Source organism: Colossoma macropomum, unplaced genomic scaffold (genome assembly GCF_904425465.1).
Source record: "Colossoma macropomum unplaced genomic scaffold, Colossoma_macropomum, whole genome shotgun sequence".
NCBI lineage: Eukaryota > Metazoa > Chordata > Actinopteri > Characiformes > Serrasalmidae > Colossoma > Colossoma macropomum.
The window spans coordinates 14,003,164-14,027,069 of NW_023494797.1; the positions used below are offsets into that span (position 1 = coordinate 14,003,164).

General features: G+C 39.8%; 2 protein-coding genes across 3 annotated transcripts in view; one reads left to right on the plus strand and one right to left on the minus strand.

Moving 5' to 3' along the window:
• Positions 1–12,450, plus strand: tubgcp4 (tubulin, gamma complex associated protein 4). The gene is given in 19 exon segments (XM_036584364.1): positions 1–188; positions 1,627–1,737; positions 1,739–1,756; positions 1,859–1,981; positions 2,071–2,124; positions 2,763–2,819; positions 2,911–2,990; positions 5,300–5,501; positions 6,765–6,930; positions 8,326–8,450; positions 8,547–8,597; positions 8,679–8,784; positions 8,886–8,993; positions 9,579–9,723; positions 10,674–10,851; positions 10,956–11,090; positions 11,178–11,294; positions 11,975–12,114; positions 12,193–12,450. Coding segments are annotated over 19 exon segments (2,007 nt in total). The 5' UTR covers positions 1–110; the 3' UTR covers positions 12,206–12,450.
• The window catches only part of tp53bp1 (tumor protein p53 binding protein, 1), a 22,351-nt gene continuing 10,884 nt past the window's right edge, over positions 12,440–23,906 (minus strand). Inside the window, exons 17-29 of one of the 2 annotated variants that reach the window (XM_036584362.1) lie at positions 22,280–22,598; positions 22,105–22,173; positions 21,057–21,206; positions 20,434–20,654; positions 19,522–19,665; positions 17,418–17,806; positions 16,638–16,829; positions 15,916–16,089; positions 15,121–15,309; positions 14,073–14,167; positions 13,776–13,972; positions 13,547–13,683; positions 12,440–12,752 (exon numbers count right to left, since the gene is read on the minus strand). In XM_036584362.1, coding sequence (XP_036440255.1) covers positions 12,568–12,752; positions 13,547–13,683; positions 13,776–13,972; positions 14,073–14,167; positions 15,121–15,309; positions 15,916–16,089; positions 16,638–16,829; positions 17,418–17,806; positions 19,522–19,665; positions 20,434–20,654; positions 21,057–21,206; positions 22,105–22,173; positions 22,280–22,598 — 2,461 coding nt within the window. In that variant the 3' untranslated portion in view covers positions 12,440–12,567. The remainder of the gene's footprint in view (positions 12,753–13,546; positions 13,684–13,775; positions 13,973–14,072; positions 14,168–15,120; positions 15,310–15,915; positions 16,090–16,637; positions 16,830–17,417; positions 17,807–19,521; positions 19,666–20,433; positions 20,655–21,056; positions 21,207–22,104; positions 22,174–22,279; positions 22,599–23,906) is intronic. The other variant, XM_036584363.1, reaches the window with a different exon arrangement.

Sequence of the window (23,906 nt, forward strand, 5' to 3'; positions counted from 1 at the left end):
GCGCTTTTGGCGGTGTTGACGTTAGCTGGTGTAGCTAGCGGTAGCTTAGAGATTTCATGGATGTTTTTGTGTTTTATTAGCTCTGATATTTTGAATAATCATCTGCAGCGATGATCCACGAGTTGCTGCTTGCTTTAAGTGGATATCCTGGTACCATATTCACGTGGAATAAACGGAATGGGTTGCAGGTATTTTATTATTATTCTGTGCATGTCGTCTAACGTTAACCTATCTGGAGTAACTTAGCTATGACACTTAACCTACTGTAGGCACTTCATATTAAAATATTTAATTCAGTTAAAGATCATACTGAATATGCCAAATAATGTTCCCTGCTGAAACAAGACCATTAGAACCATTTACAGTGAAACCTGATTATTTTGCTTTCTAATGAGAATTGGCTTAATGGTTACCACTAGAGACCACTAGTTTCCTATAGGACATCTTTGGATCCCCTTAGAACATGATCAAATGCATCTGGACTCAGCCATTAGACTCATTTACACTGTGATATCAACCCATCAGGAAAGCACAGAATACCATTATTGATTATTGGACAGCACCAGAAACTTAAAATGGTTTGTAACCTATGATTTTTTTTCAGCAGGGATGTGAACAATAAAATTATCATGTTTTTATAGTAGGTTATTTTATATAATAAAAAATATTTTTAATTGTATTTTTGACTGTTCAAAATGAACTTATACACATCTATGCACATCTTAACACAGTGAATTATATCAATATTTTAGCATTGCCACTGAAAAAGAAGCATGGTTCTCTACCTTCTTCTGTAATGTTCTACATAGGTCATGAAATAGTGCCTTAAACTTGTGATTTCCATCTCCAGTCCTGTAGTTCATGCACTGCACAGCGTCATGTTTTTCCTGCACCAAGATGCCATCAGCTAATATCAATATTACCTCAGGAAAGACCTCCATGTTGCTTATTAGTCTCATTGTGCTCCTTTAAAGACTCCACCCATTGTGCCAGGTGGGGGTTTTGACTCAGGAACTCAGAAACATCTCCTCCACTCCCCTCCGCCATCCCTGAAATAAAACAGGACGGGACAAGAACTCATTCAAAACATGACCTGATTTTTGTGGCTTCATTTTATTCCCCCAAACACCAAAATTATTTATGGGCTGATGCCAATATCCAATATTTTTCTTGTGAATGATGATGCTGCTATATAAACATTTATAGGCTCTACAAATTGAAACTACATCTTTCTGGATTAGCATATATAACTAATATACCATTTGCTTCTGTAGATGTTATATGATTTAAAAAAAGTGGTAAAATAAATACAATTCAGGCATTTTAGCAGAGTAACTTATCCAAATTACAGTAAAATTTCATCAAGTATGGTTTGAAATCAGTCAAATCTAAATTTCTGTCCAACGCTGATCATTTTTTGAGCAGTTATCTGTAGATACCAATTTGATTCCAAAATCAATATGCATTCTTAGACCTCATACCTGAAATCCTTTTGGAACTGAATCAGATGTGTTAGAGCAGGTCTGCATGGACCCCCGCACTGCAGGTGGACTACAGAACTAAAGGTGAGCAGCAGTGTGCCCATTAGTGAGCCATATGGGGGTTCAGCTTGAGTGTTTGTTGCAGGTGTCCCAGGACCTGCCATTTCTCCATCCGAGTGAAACCAGCGTCCTGAACCGCCTGTGTAAAATGGGCACCGACTACATGCGTTTCACCGAGTTCATAGAGCAGCACACAGGGCCACGTCCACCAACAGGTATGTGTAATATTATTCTAAAAACAACTCAACCTGGACATGTCGGGTTTTTAGGGTTTTATTTATTGCTCATCATCTGTAATACTCTGTCTGGTCACTCAGGAGCACTACTCGAACCAGCCGAGCCAAACTGGGCTTCATGGGATATACCTGCGGGCTTTCTGCACCGGCCTGCATTCCATGTTGCAGCCTTATAGACAAGCCTTACTGGACCTTGAGCAAGAGGTTTGACATCAGTGGTTCATCTTTTTTATACTTTTTTTAAACTTATGTTCAGGATTGATACTCAGTCTCTTGAAAATTTCTTTTTGCAGTTTCTCGGCGATCCACATCTCTCCATTTCACATGTAAACTACATGCTGGAACAGGTAGTGAGAATTCAGTTTGATGTAATTGCTCAGATTTATTAAACTATAATTTGTTATGCATTACTATGGAATCACCATTCAAAGGTTTGGAATCACTGTTTTGAGTAATACAAAAGTAGATTAGTTGCATATACATATATAATTATTCTAATATGATGCTAATATTTTATAGGTTTCCAACAATTAATAGGGAGCTGTAAAAAAATGAAGAAATTACAATGATGAATGGAGCTGTAGAATAATTTATAATAAGTTCTATAGCTTTGAGAATGAACTTAATGAATAAAATGAATATCCCAAATATCCAGATAATATCCAAAATGTGTCATATTTTTAAAAAGATGATCAAATCTCACAAATCAAATAGTATTAATAATAATTTTGCTACAAAATGACTAAAAATAAATAATTAACGTTTATTATTTATTCATTTTTTCCATTTCATAATGTCTTGTTGCTCCCAACATACTTTAGATTGTGAATAAACTGCCCGTTTATGTTTTGGTGTCTAGTTTATAACATTTTAATCTACACTGTATAAGTTACTATTTAATATGTGATTCCAAACCTACAAACTACAAACAGTCATGTAGATCTGATGAGTGACTGTCCGTCTCATTGTCCTTCCTGCTGATCAGTTTCAGTTGCTCTTCCCATCTGTGATGGTTGTCGTGGAGACCATCAAATCTCAAAAGGTTAGTGACTTAGTGGTGGATTAGTACGTGATTAACTCTGCAGTAGTGATTTATAAATGTGGATTGAAAGAACGTTTCTTGTCCTGATCAGATTCATGGCTGCCAGATCCTGGAGACTGTTTACAAGCACAGCTGTGGAGGACTGCCCCCTGTCCGGATGGCCTTAGAAAAGTGAGCTCCGATTTGATACAGCTAAAGCATCATGTTATATACTGCATACAATATTTATTAATAATGTGAATATGGATGCCAGATGCAGTGTGATAGCAGTCGGTTGTTCAACACAAGCTTCTCTGTGGGAACCAATAAACTCAATCTTGACCTTCACATTGATACTGAGGCATTGACGTTGTTATAGTAGGGCTGGGACGATAAGCACTTTTGAAAAATGAATACATCAGGATAGTTATTGATAAATATTGATATGATCATTACTTAAAACCACAGGTATATAACAGTACATATTTAGTACATCTAGGAGAGTTTCAGTGTCCACCAGGGGGAGAGACAAAGCCTTAAAGGAACAGTTTGGTGAAAAATCAAATGTGCACAGTTTTCCTCTCCACCCAGATGTAGCCAACTGGTCAAGACACGTTTGGATCCTACATTTTGCTTATTAATTTAGAACTGGAGCGTTGAGGCTAACAAACACTAAAACTCAGGAGTAATCCAAATAGCCCAAATTGTTTCTGTAGAAGTACATCCTGTAGAAAAGATCGTTCCACCTGCTCAAATGGCATCCAAGTCTATATCAAGGTAGCACAGACTTGTGGATGTGGTTTGGGACACAACATGTTGTTCATTTTCATAGCTCACTGTAAGTCATACTGTGCTCAGCAAGTCTGTGCAACCTTGAATGAAGGCCAGGATGCTGTTTAAGCAGGTTGAGAGACGTTTTGTGAATGTACTTTGCGTAGAAACAATTTGGGTGACTATTGAGTTGTAGTGTTTGTTGGCAAAGTTAGCCTCATAGCTCCAGTTCTAAACCAAAGAACCCAAATTTGGATTCCAAACATATTTTGGCTGATCGACTACATTTAATTTTTCACTGAACTAATCCTTTAAGGCTGAGTTTTCATATGGAAACAGCAAAAAATGCATGTCAAGTTAAAAATGGGACCATTAACACTAATGCAGTCTTTCAAAAAGATTTCCTATAATGCTCAGTAATGCTCGGCTGAAGCAGAGCCGCCGTTAGTCCTGGGTAGATCCACTTCTCCAGTGTTCCCAAGTGTTTATGTAATAACAAAAACACATTGGATATGAGGGTTCAAAGGCATTAGAAATGGCATCTGCTGTTCTTATGTATAAAGAATGACTCAACATGAAGACCTCATGACGGCTGAGCATACCAGTACATGCACTTTTGCTCACGGGGAAACTCACTGTTATTTGTGTAAATAAAACCTGGACTGGAGTTTCAGCTCATGGATCAGAGTGCTGAACATTCACAAATACAAAATGGAAAAATTTTATCTATTGATTTCATCTTAGCGACCATTAACAGTCATCATTATTAATACGTCTATAAGTGGCCCAAGCCTTAGATTTTAGCTGTACTGTTGATAAAATACTCATCGTGCTTCAGTACCTTGTGCTTCATTAGTGGCCACTTTATGAGCTCCTCCTACCTTAAAGGTCCACTGTATATTACAGACTGTACATACTTAAAAAAGATGGTTCTTCAAGCATTTTTAGTAAAGAAAATGGTTCTATATAGAACCATGAACACGCAAAAAAGCTTTTGCATGATTAAAGGGTTCTGTGCATCGTGAAAGTGTTCTTCAGATTGTTGGAGAAGGTGCTGTAGATGGTTCTATATAGAGCCTTTTTGAAAAGAGTTCTATATAGCAACAAAAAGGTTTCTTCTGTTGTTACATTCTTGAGATCATAACAGTAGAAGAGCCCTGTTTAAAAAGGCTGTATATAGAACCTTCTACAGCACCTTCTCCAACAATCTGAAGAACACTTTAATCATGCAAATGTGGTTTGCGTGTTCATGGTTCTATATAGAACCGTTTTCATCACTAAAGACCCCTTGAAGAACCATCATTTTTAAGAGTGTAGCCCTTCTGTTTGCACAGTTTGCCAGCTGTCCTCTATTCATCATTGGTCAGTTTCTGCCTACAGGACTGCTGTTGTCCAGATATTATGTGGAGAGTGGATCAAAATAACCAACTAAGAGCAGCTCCATGGTCAGAAACTGACCACTGATGAGGGGCCAGAGCAGAGATCAGCAAATGAATCCAAAATCCTGGATTTTGTAACCACTGGAACAACACTAGATGATTATGACATAAACAGTTCAGTAAACTGTATTCAAACTGGATTCGAAGGTCAGATTTACAGACCCCTAGGCTAGAGGATAGCTACAACAAATTCTGCAAGGGGTTTCTAATAAAGTGGACAGTGTAATTTGTTGCATTCAACAGTGACTGAATGTAGATTTACTGTTATTGTGGTTCATTTTGCTTGAATAGGATTCTTGCAGTGTGCCATGGTGTGATGTATAAGCAACTGGCTGCATGGATGCTTCATGGGCTTCTGCTGGACCAGAGTGAAGAGTTCTTTGTGAAGCAGGGCCCCAGCGCAGGAGGAGCTGCAGCAGCGCAGGAGGAAGAGGAGGAGGACCTCGGCATCGGAGGCCTGAGTGGGAAACAACTCAGAGAGCTGCAGGACCTGGTGAGGAGGAAACCTCTTTAAAGGGGTCATATCGTGGAAAACTGATTTTTTTTAAGTGTCTGATCTACCAGGTAAACATCGTTCCAAAATATGCCTAGTCCATATAGTCTCTTCCATAAGTATATGGAAACTTTGCTGCAAAAACAGCTTAAATTTATTGTTTTTGTGATGTCACAAAAACCAACACATTTACATATATCCACCTTTTCAGCCTAGAGCAGTTTAGCCCCGCCCCTTTACGTTGAAGTTATAAGAAGTGCTTCAGCTCAGATGGCTTTTTGAAGGAGGCATAATACAGGGCAGCCAATCAGAGCACAGAGCTCATTTACATATATCTGTCCTAAAGGCACAGTAATTAAAACAGCCTGTTTAATTCTAGGGCATGAAGAGAGAGTAGTCATGTCAAAATGAAGTCTGGCTTCTTTTGGTTATAAAACCACACAAATGTCAAAAAGTGAGAGGAAAAAAGAGGAAAATGTTGGATGTGGGCCCTTTAATTTCTTGCTCTACTTCATTTCTCATGAGAACATTTGTCCCTGACATGAAGGTGTTTCCATAACATCACTCTTGAAATGTGAAAGCTCACTTACTCAGCATAATCTGAACCCAGAACATCTTCCCTCAGGCTATAGCATAAGTTTAATTCATCAGGCTTGGCTGGATTTGTGCTCATTGTTGGTGAAAATGACCGGAAATGCCTTGATTGTTTAGTATTCTGACCCCCTGTTTTTGTTCTGGAGGATCTAGAGGTTTTTTCAACCTCATGCACGGGTCACTTTGAAGAGACAGATCGTCTCGTGGCTCCAGGGCAGTTTAACGTTACTTTTGAATCCTGAGTCTCCTACCGAGATTATTATGTACATTTAAAGCCCATGACCTCCTAAAAATCTCTGCTCCTGAAAGATGATTTATTGAAATTTATTGTTATATCAAGATGTCAGGAAATAGAAACGCACCTCCAGCCATGCAGCACACTTCATTAATAGAATATATCATGTTCATCGGTTTGAGTCTCGTTCTTCATTAGTGCATCAGTTTGTGTTTGTGCTGTAATTTCATTGATTTTTTAATGTAAAAAGGTCTACAAATAAGTTAAAGAATCATGTTTTATTCTTAAGTCTTGAGACATGACTCATGAGTCATGAGAAATAGTAGATATTGACTATAAGCTTTTTACAGTATAAACAAAACTATCATTTGTTGTTTCTCATTTTTATTTAAAATGTTTATTCTTTTTCCATTGTATGTTTTTCCTCCCTGCAGAGACTGATTGAGGAGGAGAACATGCTTGCTCCTTCACTCCAGCAGTTCTCCTTGCGTGTTGAGATGCTTCCATCATACATTCCTGTCCGAGTGGCTGAAAAAATCCTCTTTGTTGGGGAATCAGTTCAGATGTTTGAGAACCACAACCAGAGTCCATCCAGAGCTGGTAAGAATGCTGATTGAAGGAACCACAGTAATATGTAAAAGTTTGATCATCCCTGGTCAAATGACAAGTGAAAGTATGTTAACACACCCTCTACAGAGAACACACTTAAATATGGCATTGTCTGCCAGTTTTAGTGCACCGTTTCTGTTTATTTGCTGAGTTTAAACATATTGGGAAAAAATAAAGCCTCAAATATAAAATGTGCCATAACTTTTGTAGCCACATTTAAAGTTTATATATTTTCGTCGCATGAATTAAATAAACAGCAATAGTGCATAAATTGAATTGAATAAATTGAATAAAATGAATTTTGTTCTCTGTAGAACAGGGGTGTCAACTTCAACCACTAAAAGGGCCATATTTAAAAATCTCAACAAATCTGTGGGCCAAAGAAAAAAAAATGATTTCGTTTTTAATTAATGTTGTGTTATGACCCGAACTGGGCATTGTTTATTCAAAATACCCAAAAACCTCAGCAGTAAAATAGAGGCACTTGTAGTAGACCTTGAAATAATACATGAATACTTAAAATATTCTAAGTTTAAATGTCCCCAGGAGCTCAGTCTTTTAAACCTACCTGTTTGCTTGAACTAGACACCTGGCATCCTTTCTTTGCTGCAAGTTCATTAAGACTTGGGCTCAATTTCTGAGCTGATGTTAAGTGTTTATACTGGTTAAACTGAGGCTGAATTGCATTTGGTGATATGAATTGTGTAGAACTGAGGTGTAACCACTGTCCTATAGATTGTTGTTGGGGTACGAGAGTCAGAGCTCTTAAAACACTTTTGTGAGCCGGATAGGATTGTGCCTTGTGTTTGACGTGAGCTGTAGAGGATGCATAATTTTCAATTAGAAAATCAATAAAACGTTGTTTTCACCAGGGCTGCCCAAACGATTGCCTGTATTAATTTACAGTGTTTTTCTGTTATCGTTAACTGGAGCCACAGAAAAGTTAAAAATAGCACACTACATGTCTTTATCTGTTTTGAGAATAGGTTTGAACGATGTATTGTTTTCATATCAAAATTACAGTTTGAAAGAATGCAACTTTGAATTCGCAAAACCTTCAGTTTTAATTATATCTTACATTATTCAACATTGTGTTAATGGGTTTTAAATGGGGAAATTTAACACAATAACAGAACTTGTGAACTGGCAGTCTAGAACACAGTTTCAGCTTTGAGTCCAAAAAATGGATGTGCTGGTCTTTTTGGGAAAATAAAAGGCCTGTAGACTCATTTATAGAAAATGATCACAGTTAAATTGCAATCGCAATATTCATCATAAAAACTCAATTAGATATTTTGCCCAAATCGTTCAGGCCTATTGGACAGTGAACTGAAACCCTGACGGTGACCATCTTTGTTAATATCTGTTCTGACGTGCTTGTTACAGGCTCCATACTGAAACACCAAGAGGACATGTTTGCTGCAGAGCTCCACAGACTCAAACAGCAGCCACTTTTCAGCCTGGTGGACTTTGAGAATGTCATAGATGGCATACGAAGCACAGTTGCTGAGGTTGGCTGTGAGACACATTGTGTTTTGGGTGCTGTGTATATAATTGCCCACATGACTAGATTTTTACCCTCATGAACTTTTCTTTTCCACTAATAGCATCTCTGGACTTTGATGGTTGAGGAATCTGACCTTTTGGGACAACTGAAGGTAAACAAGTGGATTTATTGTAAATGTGGTTTAAAAAAACTGAAAGTATTGTTTAATAAGAATCTTTTTTTCTGTTAATAGATCATAAAGGATTTTTATTTGTTGGGACGTGGTGAACTGTACCAAGTCTTCATTGATCTTGCTCAGCATATGCTTAAAACTCCTCCGTCAGCTGTGACAGAACATGGTATTAATCGGTTTCTGTTTTATTTTAAGCAAAAACTTCTGATGAAATAGCAAAAATGAACAATTAATAATCAATCAACGTTTGACACTTTTTTCTTGCAGATGTCAATGTGGCCTTCCAGCAAGCAGCTCATAAGGTTCTCCTTGATGATGACAACCTGTTGCCTCTCTTGCATCTCACCATTGACTATCAAGGGAAAGACGCCAAAGGTATTAGCCACCAAATTTCTACTTTTTGTGCTGATTTAGCACAAGCTCCCTTACATGTTCACTGTAAATGTTTAGGAGAAGCTCATATTCATAACCCCAGTTTGCACAGACCACACTGAATGAAAATAAATCACTGAATCTGATATGTTTTTCCCTTTAGATATCAAATGAAAGGCATATAGCGCCACTTACTGGTCACAGTCAGAATTCTCTTTAATATTCCTATTTTCATTTTTTCTCTTATATAATTGGAAGGAAGGCATGTCTCGTTTTTGGTGAATGCTGACCTCATGAAGATTAATCAGTCATAATAAGACACAGCTTATGTTTTCATTTCCTTATTCATATTCTGATGGAAATAGAAAGCTATGCATTTACAATCCCTGGTTCATATGCTAAACTGGCCAAGATGTCCCAGCAATTCCACGTCAAATATTTAAGCAGAAGAAAACTGAAGCCAGTCATGCCATCACAGAATTCATGAATGGAGAAAATTTATACTGCGGCTGTTTTTCTCTATGGAGAAACTACAAAACCACTCTTTTTCTACCAGCCACTGCAATGACCGCATACCTGTGCTTGCAGAGGCTTCTGGGAATCGAGAGGGCACCACGCCTCCTCAGGAGTCTTCTCCTCGAGAGGCCCCGTCCACAGGCTGGGCGGCACTGGGATTGGCCTACAAGGTGCAGTGGCCACTGCACATTCTCTTCACTCCTGCTGTGCTGGAAAAGTAAGTCGAGCATAAAGAGCTGCTGCAACTGATGCAGTAAAAGATTCAATAAAGTATAGAGATGCACTAATATGGGAAATGTAGTTTCATGACCATATTCAATACATTTCATGTGTTGATGCATCGTTTAATGTATCACGTATTGTTTGTGTATTGATGCTGATACATAAACATTTACTAAATGTAGAAATTGGGACTGGACATACTTAAATTAGCAGTACAGAGAAATATGATATGTATTTTTATAGGGCTACAAATGCAGTAAAATGAATAAAATGCTGATATTTTAGCACAGTAACTCAGTGTAACCCAGTATTATTGTGCTTCTTTACTGTATTCAGCACAACCTTAAGTGGACACAGGGGGTCATTTCTGATTCATCTAGCATTGCATTTTTTCACCTAACTCCTTCAGGGAGGTGCTGCAGGTCTTTAAAACCAAGACATTTCAGGAAATGTTTTCCCCATTATAATAAAGTAGTAGTGCTCGCGCTGCCGCTTCACTTACGCCACGCTGGGGCAGCATGTGTGAATCAGACATTAGAGAGACGCAGAGCCTTCAGTCCATGGCCACAGCTGCCCAGTAAAACGCCAAAAATAACTGCTCTGTGGTTTAATTCCTGCTTTGAGTTTACTGGGAATGAATGGCGTTTGGTGATGTTACTCACAGTGAGCCTGATGACCGTGACTGCCGTGTTATTTCTGCAGAAGATAATGTATTTGTGAATAGACTGTGTCAGAAGTTGGATGTGCGTGGGACTGGGCGGGCGGGAGCAGGAGAAATGATTCCGATTTTTTGCAGGAGCGGGAGGGAGCAGGACTGAAAGAACAGACGTCTAGTTACAACAAACGTGTAGCAATAAAATTATCTGTCTGTCTATCTATATATCTATTTATCTATCTATCTGTAATGGTTCATTCAATTTTGTTTGTGTATTCCTGTTACTCCAGGTACAATGTAGTGTTTCGTTACCTGCTCAGTGTGCGTCGGGTTCAGTCTGAGCTTCAGCACTGCTGGGCTCTGCAGATGCAGCGGAAGCACTTAAAGTCAAACCAGACGGATGCAGTCAAATGGAGACTGCGCAACCACATGGCCTTCCTGGTAGATAACCTGCAGTATTACCTACAGGTATTATCCTACAGACAGGGCAGTTATCTTTTAAAAAACCTTACATTTTTATTTGTTGGTTTTTTCACTCATTTATTGTCCTTGCAATTTAATTCCCCAAACAGGTGGACGTGCTGGAGTCCCAGTTTTCACAGCTCTTGCAGCAGATCAACTCTACACGAGACTTTGAGAGCATTCGGCTGGCTCATGACCATTTCCTCAGTAATCTCCTAGCCCAGTCCTTCATCCTGCTCAAGCCAGTATGTGACCTACTGCAGATTTAATATTGACCACCATCCATATGTTGTGAAGGAAATTTAAAAAATGTACTTTTTTCATTTTCGCAGGTGTTTCACTGTTTGAATGAGATTCTGGATCTGTGTCACAACTTTTGTTCACTAGTGAGTCAGAATCTGGGGCCACTGGATGAGAGAGGAGCAGCTCAGCTGGACATTATGGTCAAGGTTAGCCAGTTGAGCCACTATTACTGTTTTCTGGAACGTAAAAATGCATCACTGCATTGAATTTGGAATGTCAATCTAATACTATTTAGTACAACATATGATTTGTTTTCAAGTGTAAAAACTTCTTTAAAAAAGGCTCAAGTTTGGTGCAATTGCATTCAGTATATTTAGTCTATATTTAACTGTATTGATCTTCCTGGTCAAATGACGTTTTGTTGATTTTCTATGTAAAAATAAGTTAACACATCCTCACACTTAAATATGCTGTTTTTCTCCACATTTTTGTGCACAATTTCTGTTTATTTGCCGAGTTTAAAACACTGGGAAAAAATAAAACTGAAAAAAATGAAATATATATGAATATAAAATATGAAGTGTGCTGTAGTCCACATTGTTTATTTACTTTGCGGCCCACTTATGGATGTGAATTTGTTTTCACAGAAAATCAACAAAATATGTGGAAAAAAATTCAAATTGTACCAAAGTAAATCAAACCGAGTCATAAACTTGAGATTTCTTGATGCTTTGAATTGTTTCATAAGGAATCATAATCAGATTGATAGCTTTATGATCTTTACTATGAAACGGTCATTTAAGATACTGGGAAGTTATTTCTGAAACCAGTTCAACTAAGCCTATGTAACATCAGTGTAAAATACTCCCGTCTCTTAAATTCACAGGGTTTTAGCCGCCAGTCGTTCCTGCTGTTTAAGATCCTGTCCAGTGTGCGTAACCACCAAATTAATTCTGATCTGGCTCAGCTGCTCCTGCGACTAGACTACAACAAATACTACACACAGTCTGGAGGCACTCTGGGAAGGTAGGTGTGGTAAAGTTAGTTTGAAGTCTGTAAATGAAAACCACAGACATCAAACACATTTTCCTTTTTCCCTTGCAGTTTTGGGCTCTAAGACTGAACCTGGAGGACTCAATCCAAGTGTTCTTGGCAGACACTGGTGAACAAAGTGTAATATGAAGAGGCCAAATATGTAATAAGGCAGAGGTCATTTACTTTGTGTTGTAAATATGACTTGTCTTAGTGTGGATGGCATTTTTCCTTGAAATGACCTTCAGTTGTATAATACTGTTGTAAATACTGTTTGGTGCTTCTGTTCCTCCCTGAATTGTAAAATAAAGCTAACCAGAAAAAGAAACACACAGTTTTTATTACTTCATAAAAACAGAGCTTAAAACTATATACAGTAAAAGGCAGGCATGCACTAAAACAGACAAGGACGTTTAAAAGACAGGAGTCGGGTCGAAGGGGCGCCGCTTAAGGAGAGCGGTCATGACGGTACTCGGGTTGACTGTCATAGGCCAGACATTCTCCACAGATCACGCTCTGAATCAGCCACTCCAGGGACACCACCGGAGTCTCAGCAGTCGTGGCAGACTTCAGCACCTCGGGAGGACACGGGTGTGCCGACACCACCACATCAAACTTCTCAGCTGGAACATCTGCCCACAAGCACAAAGGACACTGTGTGAGATGTGAAACACTGAGAACTGCACAGTTTCTGGGCTGAAATCCTCTCTCCTATTTGAGAATGACGCTAAAATGCCAATTACAGTTCGGACGTGGCCTCAAATTTAAAGGAAAAGGGAATTTTCGGGAAGGAACCATGTAAAAATGAGTAAAAAAAAAAAGAAAAAGAAATAAATAAAATGCCCTTTTGTTACATAAAGAACACTAGTTGCCCATAGCCTACTGTTTGACAGAGGCTAGAAATAAAATATTAATAGAAATCCTGAATAAAACTGAACTACATGTTCATTAAAGGGCCCATATCCTACCTTTTCTTGTGTATTATATTTCCGCTCTGGGGTCCACTTGAAATTTGTGACTTTATGTATTCAAAACAGCCATAATTCATATTCCAAACTCTCTGTATCCCTCAGAATTGAACAGGCTGTTTATTTCTGTGCCTTTAAGACTGATGTATGTAAATGAGCTCTGTTCTGATTGACACAATACAGGGCAACTGTTCAGTAAGCAATCAAAGCAGAAGTGCTCTGTCTAACTTCATGAATCAGCAGCCTTCTTTAGGTTGTTTACTCAGGCATCTGTACATGAGTTTTTGTGACATCACATGACTTCACATCAGGCTGTTTTGCAGCTTTGTGGTGAACTGTACACCTACAAACTAAACATTCACATACAACAACAGACTTGTAAAAAAATAAAATAAAATAAAAAATAAAAAAAAGGTGTCTATGATATGGGCCCTTTAAAACAACAGAGCACTACCTACCTGCACTGTTGCCATTTGTTTTATGTTGATGGACCTTCGTTGCTCCACACATGGTAAGCATAGATGTCCACAAATCTACACCATCTTCTGAAATCAGCAGGACCTTCAGAGCTTTAAAAGGGCTGCAGCGTGAATGCCTGTGGACAGTGAAGAAAATGTATGCCTGGATGTTTCAACTGAATATCCGAAAACCATCTCAGAAGCATTTACCACATTATCGATCCTTTACCATTCTACGATTCGTTTCTCCGGCCCCAGGCCTGCAGGTAGTAGGTAGTTTCTGTAATTCATGAGCTTCTTTTCCTGGCAGCAGTCTCTGACCCAGACCTGAGAGACACAGGGAATCCCACCTGCCACGCACAGCAGGTACGTCCTGGTGCGGCAATGCTGATCCGCTATCAGCAGACTCTGATAGGCTGCTTTACACTGAACAAAAACAAGCATTTGGAAGAGACTTCATATGCTGCAGAAATGTTTTTAAGGAAGTGGTAATTAAAGTTATTACAGGTTCCAAATGAAGTCTTACCTGCTCTTCATTAAACTCAGGGAGGATCATTCCTCCCCCGGCCTCCAGCTGTCTCTCAGTGTAGCGTTTATTATACGGGGCTGTCTGCACATAATCTAATGACAAAAGAGGACACAAATTTTTATAATGCTCACAAAGTATGATCTGCATTAGTGCCCGTTTCATTCAGACAGAAAATCAAATATGACTTTTCAACATCTTAAATACTAAATAATAGTTATCATCCTCCTATAACTTGTATGAACAATATTTCTGCACAATAAAGAAAATAAGTAAAGCCAAGAAGTCCTGAATACTGCAGCAAACCTTAATATGCTTTAATATACCAGCAATTTCTTCCACCAAAAAGTAGCAGCCTTTTGTGTTACAGATAAAACTGTAACTGTACAGCCATAAAACTGTTGCAGTATCAGGTTCAGCTCAGCTTTTTTTAGTATTTGCCCCAGTAACCAGAATGTTGTTTTGTTCCAGCTGGTCCATAGAGAATTTAATAGCCCTTGTTTCCCAAATTGTATCCTGTTCATCTCTATATATGCATTATTATTATTATTATTAGCTACTCTGTTTTTTTGCACAACTTTTGAGTATTATGTATTATGTTTTCCACCCTTTTTATTAAATTAGCCACATGGTAGTGTTTTTTTTCACAGGCTATGGAGTTTTAGGCGTTCTGCTTCACACCGTGCCTAATTAATACCCTTACTCGTGATAAAATCAGTGTAACGCATGGCCCGACTGCTTTATTTTACACTGTTTAAATTTTTTTTATTCTATTTTAAAACTAAGACTTTAGTATCAACAGGAAACCTATAAAATTATTTGGATGGCTTTTTAAAAGGACGGGGCCTCTCGAGAAGACTCCCAGGAGGCGTGGTCCCCTTCTGATTCCCAGAAGCTTCTGTAAACTACCATCTAATTTGCAAAAAATTATCCATCCACCGAAAGCTTCTTCAGGGAAGTGGTTCTTCTATGTTTATCACTCCACCTTTATTTTTCCAAACTGTGGTCATAAGCAGTCGTTGGAAAGCCTTCCTCCTCTTACTCTCACCTTCCTCGCCATCACTGGTCGTCTGGTTGGACTCCCTGTCGTTCTCTGAGGAGGCAGTCAGCATGAAAACGAACCCCATAAAGAGATCTGCACTCTCTGGAAGAGGGCCATGGGTCACCAGCAGGTCATTCGGGTCAGAAGGCAGCTCAGCACCACTCCCAGACGTATTACACGCCGCCATTCGCGAGCCTAAACACGCGAATGACAAAGGAATGAGGAACATCCTACCTGCCTTTTAGAACACTATAAACCCTGACCTCATATTCAGAGCTAGAAACAAACAGCAGAGGATGCAGAATAAAAGCAACCACCACCATGTGAGGAGATACGGACACCAACTCCATCTGCCTCACCAAGTGCTCCCAAAAAGTAAACAAATCAGTAACGTACCAATGTCCATAAGAGAACAGGATCTGCAGCTCATTGTAAGAAAAGGGATCTTGATTCACAATTTTTTTTTAAGGTTTATCACAAATTTATGATGTACAATACATGAGAGGTTTGTTAAAACAGAAAATTGTCTCAACAATCTTTCTCTCAGCCTTTCACAATGCTATTAAGAGTGGGGACGGGGGTCATTATGTTGCTTTAAAACAGAATAAAACATTTAAAAGCAACCAGTTCATACTTACTAAAAATGCAGGTATATCATAAAACATAAAAACATAATATGGATGTAAAATCACAAAGCTATTACAAAAAACAGCAGAAACTGTAAGACGTCCTTAAGGTCAGGCTGTTCTGCTGAAGATGTGCATCTTTAATCTTTGTCCAAACAGAGCACGGCGCCCGTACCCGCTCTGGCCCCGCCCCCTCTGCGCCCTCTCTTCGAAGGGGTCCTCTCGTCCTCTGTGGAGCTCGCGAGTTTCCTTTTCCCCGGCGTCCGTGGGCTGTTTGTGGCGCTGCGGGTTGGGGTTCCTGTCTCAGTCCCGTTCCCTCGTCGTCTCCGTTTTCCCTCCACCAAGTTATCTAAAGACAGAGCACGTTCTGTTAGCACAAATTTAGGGCTGCACAATATATTGTCTGTTGATTGTCATCTCTATATCAGCCTTTGCAATACTGATATCGCAGAAGGCTGCAAGAGAGCCTTCAAACCAATCACAACGTTTATCTGCGCCTCATTTATTCTGACCAATCACATTTCCAGATGAGTGTTCATGTGGGTGCTTTCAAATATCAAGTGTGTTCATGTAATCCAATATAAGTCAATGGTTTTTGTGCGTTTTGAAATTAGCCTAATAGTTAAGTTATTCATACCCCACATGGGAGATCAGGGTTCAATCCCAGTGCAGAGGACCACTCACTACCCTTCCAACAGCGTGCACTGGCAATGTAATGGTGTCTCTCTGATGCTGTTCTGTCATCTCAGATGTGTTTATTGCAGAAACTCAATAAAAATCGCGATACTGATAAAATACAATTTATCGTGCAGCCCAAGCCCTCATATACACACACAGCATGTTTTTGTTTAGTCAAACAGGCACGTTTAACAAAAGTATATGCAGGAGGTCACTCACCAAGGCTGATATCAGAGGCCATGGTCTGGGGTGTGGATGGTTCGTATGGCCCGAGACCAAACTGCTCCCTCAGGCGGCTGCCTTGCTCCATGGTGAGAATCACAGCAGTCCTGCTGTACCACGTAATCTGGCCATCCTTCTCCACACAATACAGCAACTCTGAGCCTTGAAACTTATGGCCCTTTACTAGACCTGTCACACCAACACACAGACACACAAGAGTTCAGCCTTCAGAGCCTTTTATTTAACCCTTGTGTGGTGTTCAGGTCTGTGGGACCAGTTTTCAATGTTTACCGAAAGAAAAAATGATGCGATTTATTATTTCAACCTCAGATTTCTTGGCCTTTGCTCATTTTTTGTGAAGAACATATAAAATAACACATTTTAAATGACTTCACACCGAACACATTTATAATAAACGTGGTGTTGGGGTGAACCCGATATTTCAGTGTAGGCTGGTTTGATGCTCTGCATTCATTTTAGTACACTACTGAAATGAATCATGCAAAATCAGGTCTTTAATTTGATGGCAATGTATTGGCCATTTAGTGGTGTATAGTGTCGGGTGGTGCACTGCAAGTAAGCGGGTATACAATATAGCAATTATCAATCTTTCAGCATCGTTACAGCTGAATAGTCACCTTTACATCACTTCACTACGACACACTGCCGCGTTTGTTCACCCCTAATGTTGATAAGCCAGTCCCTATAATTAGTGTCCTATTCATAGCTAAATGACTTCCGACTCAAAGCAGAGTTTCAGACCCCACAGCCCTTTACCTGTATTGAAGTAGTCCTCCTCCGTCAGTGCTGTGACCTCCGTCTCCATGGGGATGGGGTCACACAGTAGGATGTCCTTGCCCTGCACCTCACATTCCTGGTTGTCGTCGAACAGCAGCCGGAAGCGGCTCTCGCCCAAGTCCCGAGTGATGGTCCCAGAGTAGAAGAAGGAGTTGGATGACCACTTGGCCATCACGCGCAGCCCCACAAAGCTGCTGGCCCCACCGCTGTTCTCTGAGGACGTTGTGTTGAGGGAGTCTGAGCGGCTGGTGGCGCTGCGGGCCAGCGGGCTGCCCGGGACACGAGCATTCAAACGGGTAAAGGGTTCCTCCTCGGAAGAAGACACGGCCTGGCCATGGCCACCACCTCTCTGCCCTGACCGTCCACCTCTGAGAGAAACCAGCAGATGGCATCAGCGAGAGCGATGGTGGTAACATACGGCACTATACTCTGTTAAAAGTCTGGGGACACCGAGCTTCTCAAAAATGTTTAGGGAAAAAAGATTCTCTTTGTCGGTTTCTTATTTCAGAGCTGGAGCTACGAGGCTAACAATGCTAACAAGCAGTAAAAGTCATTCAAATGTGTTTGTTAAGTACATCACCAAAACTTCTCTCAACCTGCATAGAGGTTATTGGTCAGGTTGTCAATGTGGTTTAGGACAAATTATGACCCCCCACAGAATCTGACACCCCTTGACGTACGCAAGTCACATCGGCTAATAGATGCTAGATTACATTTTGATTTCTGTCTTTTCTATTCTACGCAGAGGAATTTTCAAAAAAAATATTTTTCCATTCAGTTAGAAAATTCTCAACAGTTATTTATAAAAGGAATGAGCACAAAAGTGCATTCATGATGATCTCCATGGACAATCCACACCACATCCACACCTTAAACAGACTCACTCTGATCTTTAAGAGTAACTACAGCAAATCTATAATCTAATCTAATCCAGAACACACACACACACACACACACACACACACACACACACACACACACACACACACACACACACACACACACACACACACACACACACACACACACACACACACACACACACAAACCATATATAGGGTTGGTATAGTGTAGTGGGTAAACATCTGCCTTCTAGACTGGGGTTCAATCCCCGCCTGGGTAAGCACCCTAAACTATATCAATATATTCATTCTACTCCCTGTATATATTTTCTCTACTCCCTGTATACCCTGTGCCTTAATTATCTATTTAAGTACTACAAGCGGGCTATGCACCTAAGATTTTCACTTACCTGTGTTAATGTGACGTGACAAGCATGATTTGATTGTATTTAAAAGAGCAGTCGGATCATCAAGTCTGCATGACATCATTTGAGTGGGTTGAGAGAAGTTTTGGGGACATATTCACGTAAAAGGTTTGGGTGACTATAGAGTTCTAATGATTATTAGTAAAGTTAGCCTCATAGCTTCAGTGCTAAACTAAAGAACCAAAGTTTGGACACCAAACATGTCTTGGCTGATAAACCACATCTCAGGTAAGGGACAAACTGTGTAAATTAAATTTTTTTGCCTAAACTTTCCTTTAAGACATCAAAGATCACCCAGGTTTATTTTGAGGAAAATGCTATTGCATGTAAATATTTGACAGCACTGCCTTGGCAATAACGGCAAACTCCACCCATTACATCCCCTTATTATTTCAAAATTCATCATGTATTTTTAAACAAGTTTGGAAAAGTGTTTTTAAAACATGGAAACCAAGGAAAACACTTTGGGCGTAGGCATGAAGCAGAGTGTTGCCAAATATATTAAATAAGAACAACTATCTGTTCTATATTAACAAATCCATTTTCACTGAATTGAGAAGCAACAGTGAGAAAATTAATTTTCAAAGGAAGGCAAGGTGCCCCAAAACTTTTGACAGGAGTTGTACACATTCTACTAAAAGAGAGTGGTGGGTGAAAGAAGGGTTAGTGAGACTTTGTACAGAGAGTACTACTACAACAACAACATCTCTATGGTGCAGGAAGAAAAGGATGTTAACAGAGGTGTTTGTGTGTAAGCACTTGGTTAAGTGGGTGGTTGTGGTGACTGTGAGGACCCTGCTGGCAGAGCACCCTCACCTGGGGCTGCGCGAGGGAGGCCGTCCACGCCGGGCGTGACCACGGGGGCTCAACGGGGCAGCGACCGGAGAGCCCCATGCTACCGTGACCTCTGACCCCACTGCCACACCGGCCCTCAGCTGCTGTCTACCCCCTCTCCTAGGGCTGAGGACACACAAACGGACAGAGAGCGGTCAGCGGACACGCCCTTAGCCAGCCAGTGTACAGCAGCAGCAGTGGGGAGGGGAGCCGTGTTGGCTGTTTCGTATGTGTCTATTATGTGAATTTGCAATGTGCGAGTAGAGAGGAAGCGCACAGACAGAGACACTGGCAGCTGCATGCATGCTCAGGGTAAGTATTTATGAGTGGAAGAACGCACTGATGTGGAGTGCTCATTTTAGGAATGTTAGAATTGATTCTGATTGACATTCATTAAAAGTATGCCCGTTTTTTTTTTTTGAAAAGGAATGAAAATTTATACTCTGTAGATTAACCAGTGTTAACGCTGCGCTTTTCTGTGACGTGGTATATCTACTCTCCATCTGCTGCTGGATTTTATAATTCAGTCATCTCATTACTTTTAAAATATGGGAACATATGAGCTAATTTGCATATCAAAAATGTGATTTTTACAACTTTCATGACTATTCAAAATCTCAAAATTCTCATCCCTCGTTCCTATTAAAGTCCAATTTCAGTCAATACTTTAATAATTCAGTTTCAGTACTTTCTTTCTCTACAGTACCTTTATAAGAGCTTAAGAAATGGATCAAGCAAAAACTGCAAGAAGAAGCCAGTTCATTTGGGTGGCTGTATTTATGCATGCACACAAATTTTAGTAGACAGCATGAATAGGACATACAGTGAATAGTTAGTGTTAGTGAAAGGTCATGCAGAAGTCACAGAAAACTCCACATTTCCACGAGGACTCACCTGCCAGACTTGGCTCCACGGCTAGAAGGCATGACAAAGTCAGGCATCCTGCTGGGACCCAGCCCTGTACTGCTGGTCCCGCTGGAGCTGTGGTGGGACAGGGCCTTGGACGAGAGCGAGCTGACATCCGCCAAATCTCCTGAGGTCATGGAGCTTCCTGTACGAGATGGGGAGATATCACTGTCCACAACACAACGATCCACCACCGGCTCCTCAGACTCCTGGCGAAGAAAAGTTTATAAGAATACAGGATTGTTAAGGAGAAGAGTAGCTCAATATAGAGTTTTTATTAACTGCAACTGCAGAAGCACAAGTGTGTACAATGCTGAAGTTGCAGCTGGCTTCTAAGTAAATAAATGAATAAATTAAAGCTTCTGTAGGCATTTTGATGAACCCATGTTTTCATGTAATCCAACAAAAGGCTGCTCTTTTTGATTTGAATTAAATACTGTGAAGTGGAATATGCAGCAACACAAAAGCAACAGTAGCATTTTATCCATACCAAGTAAGAACTTTTCTCACACAGCTCTCAACAGTTAAAATGTCTCGTAAGTTCTGTTCACGTTCTCAAAGCTCAAAACAACTCTCAAGGTTTTCGTGAAGGTGCTGGATGTGTTCCTCACCTCAACAACTTTTCGGTCCACCTCCTTGCCGTCTTCATAGTACACGTCAGTTATAATGCGGGTAATGGTTGTGCGCACTTCCTGAATGGTACGGACATGCCTGCGGTGAGAAGGCCCCGGCTGGGAGCGCGTCGGAGTGACTGGCTCCCCCTTTAAAAAAGGAACATGAGAGAAAACACTAATGCTCTAGTCGAGCTTGTTGGTACACTATTTTGTCTAGCGTTGACCATCTTTATACAAGGGCTGCAAAGATGTCAGTTATACGAGAGGAAAAAACACTTAAAGGGCCCACATCCTCCATTTTTAAAGCATTTTATTTTAATAAGATTCATATCCACAACATTTGTGTGGGCTTATGCACCAAAAAGTCATAATTCATTTGTACAAGAACACAATCCTTATAACTTCAACATGACTGGGTGGGGCTAAACTGCTGTAGGATGAAGAGATGGATATGTAAAAGGGCTGCCTTTTGTGACATCACAAAATCCATTAATTCAAAACAGGCTGTTTTTGCAACCGAGTTACTAAGTATGGTCTGTATATATGGACTGGGGAGGGATGTTTACATTCAAAGTCTTATTTCAAAAAAGTGAGGAAAATTTGGTTGTCCAAGACAAAAAAACCCTTTAAAAACAAAAGCACTAACACACAATAAGAAGCGCTATTATAACACTGCTTTTTACATTGGAGATACTTTTAATAATGGTATCATTGTGAGAGGAAACCACAGATGGCACCATAATTCAATTAGCTGATAAATGAAATAACAGATAGATAAACAATTATAGATTTAATTGTCAGTTATAAGGCAAGTATCTAAAACTTAATACAATGCTTTTAGGAAGTGGGGGGCAGTGAAATCCTGATTTGACTTGTCGTATGTGAATCAAACATACAGAAAAGTAAATAAGTTATTATAATAATAATATATTAGAATAATTATTATTATTTTCTGTCATATCTTAGGGAAAAGAACATAAACGAAAGCAGGGGGGACACATTAGCTATTACTTTGTGAAGTCCCACTGCCTGACGCCTCACTTACCCTGCCTGATGATCCCTGTGGTCCAGAAGCATCAAAGCTGGTCTGCTGAGACACAGCTCTCTGTTGGAGCTTTAAAAAAAAATAAATAAAAATAAAATACATAAATAAATATTTACTTTCATTAATTCATCACTGATATGATTAAAAAGCCTTACTTTGCCTTGAAATGTCTTACTTTGCTGAGAGGGCTTGGTGTTGACGGCAAGTCAAAGCTGGTTTGCTGAGACACAGCCTTCTGTCTCATAGGTGTCCTGTACTGTGCCTGTCCAGAAGTGCTGGGGGCGTCCTGCTCATTACCTGCAGAGGGCTGCACTTCAGCCAGAGGGGTGGCCAGAGGTTCTGAGTCCACAGCTGTGCCGTTGGGCTGCGACGGCTGATGAGCAGCATCACCGAGTCCATCTGCTGTACCGTTACGTACTGCCTCCAGGGGGCGCTCAGGTGAAAGCCCAGAGCCGGCACTGCTAGGGAGACTGTGGACAGTCTGGCTCTGACATCTTGTGGATGTGGAGGGAGGACAAATATACAAAGATGGAAAGACGTAAAAGCTCACATCAGAACCGAAGACAAAACAGGTTAATATTAAATATACTGAAAAAGAATATAAAGTCATCGATTTGTTTTACTCCCACTTTGCAGCAGTTTGATAAAAATAATAATAAAAATAAATAAATAAATAAATAAAAAAGAAATCCAGGATTTTTCCTAGAAATGCGTCAGGCTACTACAGGCAAACAGTGGTCAGACACTATGTGGTGAATTCAGTTTCATGACTCAACCTGTTTTTTTGGGGCTTCAGTTAAAAAAAATAAAATAAATAAAAAATAAAAGAATTAAAAAGTTTATTGTTTTGATCAGTATAGATTATATCTATGTCTGCAACAAATACTCAAAATTCTCTAAATTAATAACTGAATAAATGAAATAACTCAAAGACATAAATCATAAATACTTTCTCCGCAGAAACGGAGGTGAAGGAACATTTTTCCCACCATACGCGGATTAGGTTGGGGCTGCAAATGCAGTGACCTATAGACTAAGAAAGTATTCAAGATAGCATTTAAACGGTAGAATAAAAAAATAATAATTTGGGGAAAAAAAAAAAACCTGCAAAAAAATGACTGCAAAATACCAAATTTATCAAACGTTTACTGACTTGTCCTTCTGCCTATACCCGAAATGATAAGAACTGAAAAAGGAGAGGGCCTTGAAGAAAAGCCTTACATCAACCTAAAATAAGCAGCACGGCTCCGCCACCCATTCTCTCTGTTGGCTCTGGCCCAGAATAGCCTCCTGATGAGCACCTTTGATGGTGGAAGTAGGGCATACTACTACTCTGCCCAAGTAAACGGGGCACTAGCAAACCCACTTAATGCCTTCCCAAAATACTCTCTACTGAGGGAGCTTTATTTATAGCCTCCACAAAAAAAAACTCCCAAGGTCACACTGGAGGAAAGCAGTTTGTAGTTCTGCAGGTTCTCATCCATTGGGCTATAAGCGATGTCAAAGCATCTATGGACATTATGGCATTAAAGGGCCCATATCATGGAAATCCACATTTTCCTCACTTTTTTGAAATGAGTTATGTAGCGTATAAACACTTAGTTTCAAAATGTACAGTTCACTCCCCATTCCTTATGGTCCATTTACATAAAAAAGCTGGAAAAAAAAAAACACGCATTCTGAATTAATTGGTTTTGTGTAATTACAAAAATCAATAAATTTTGTCCAGATACAGTACAACATGGCCAACAGAGCTACTTCATCTATCATCTACCTATCTATCTATCTATACACACACACAC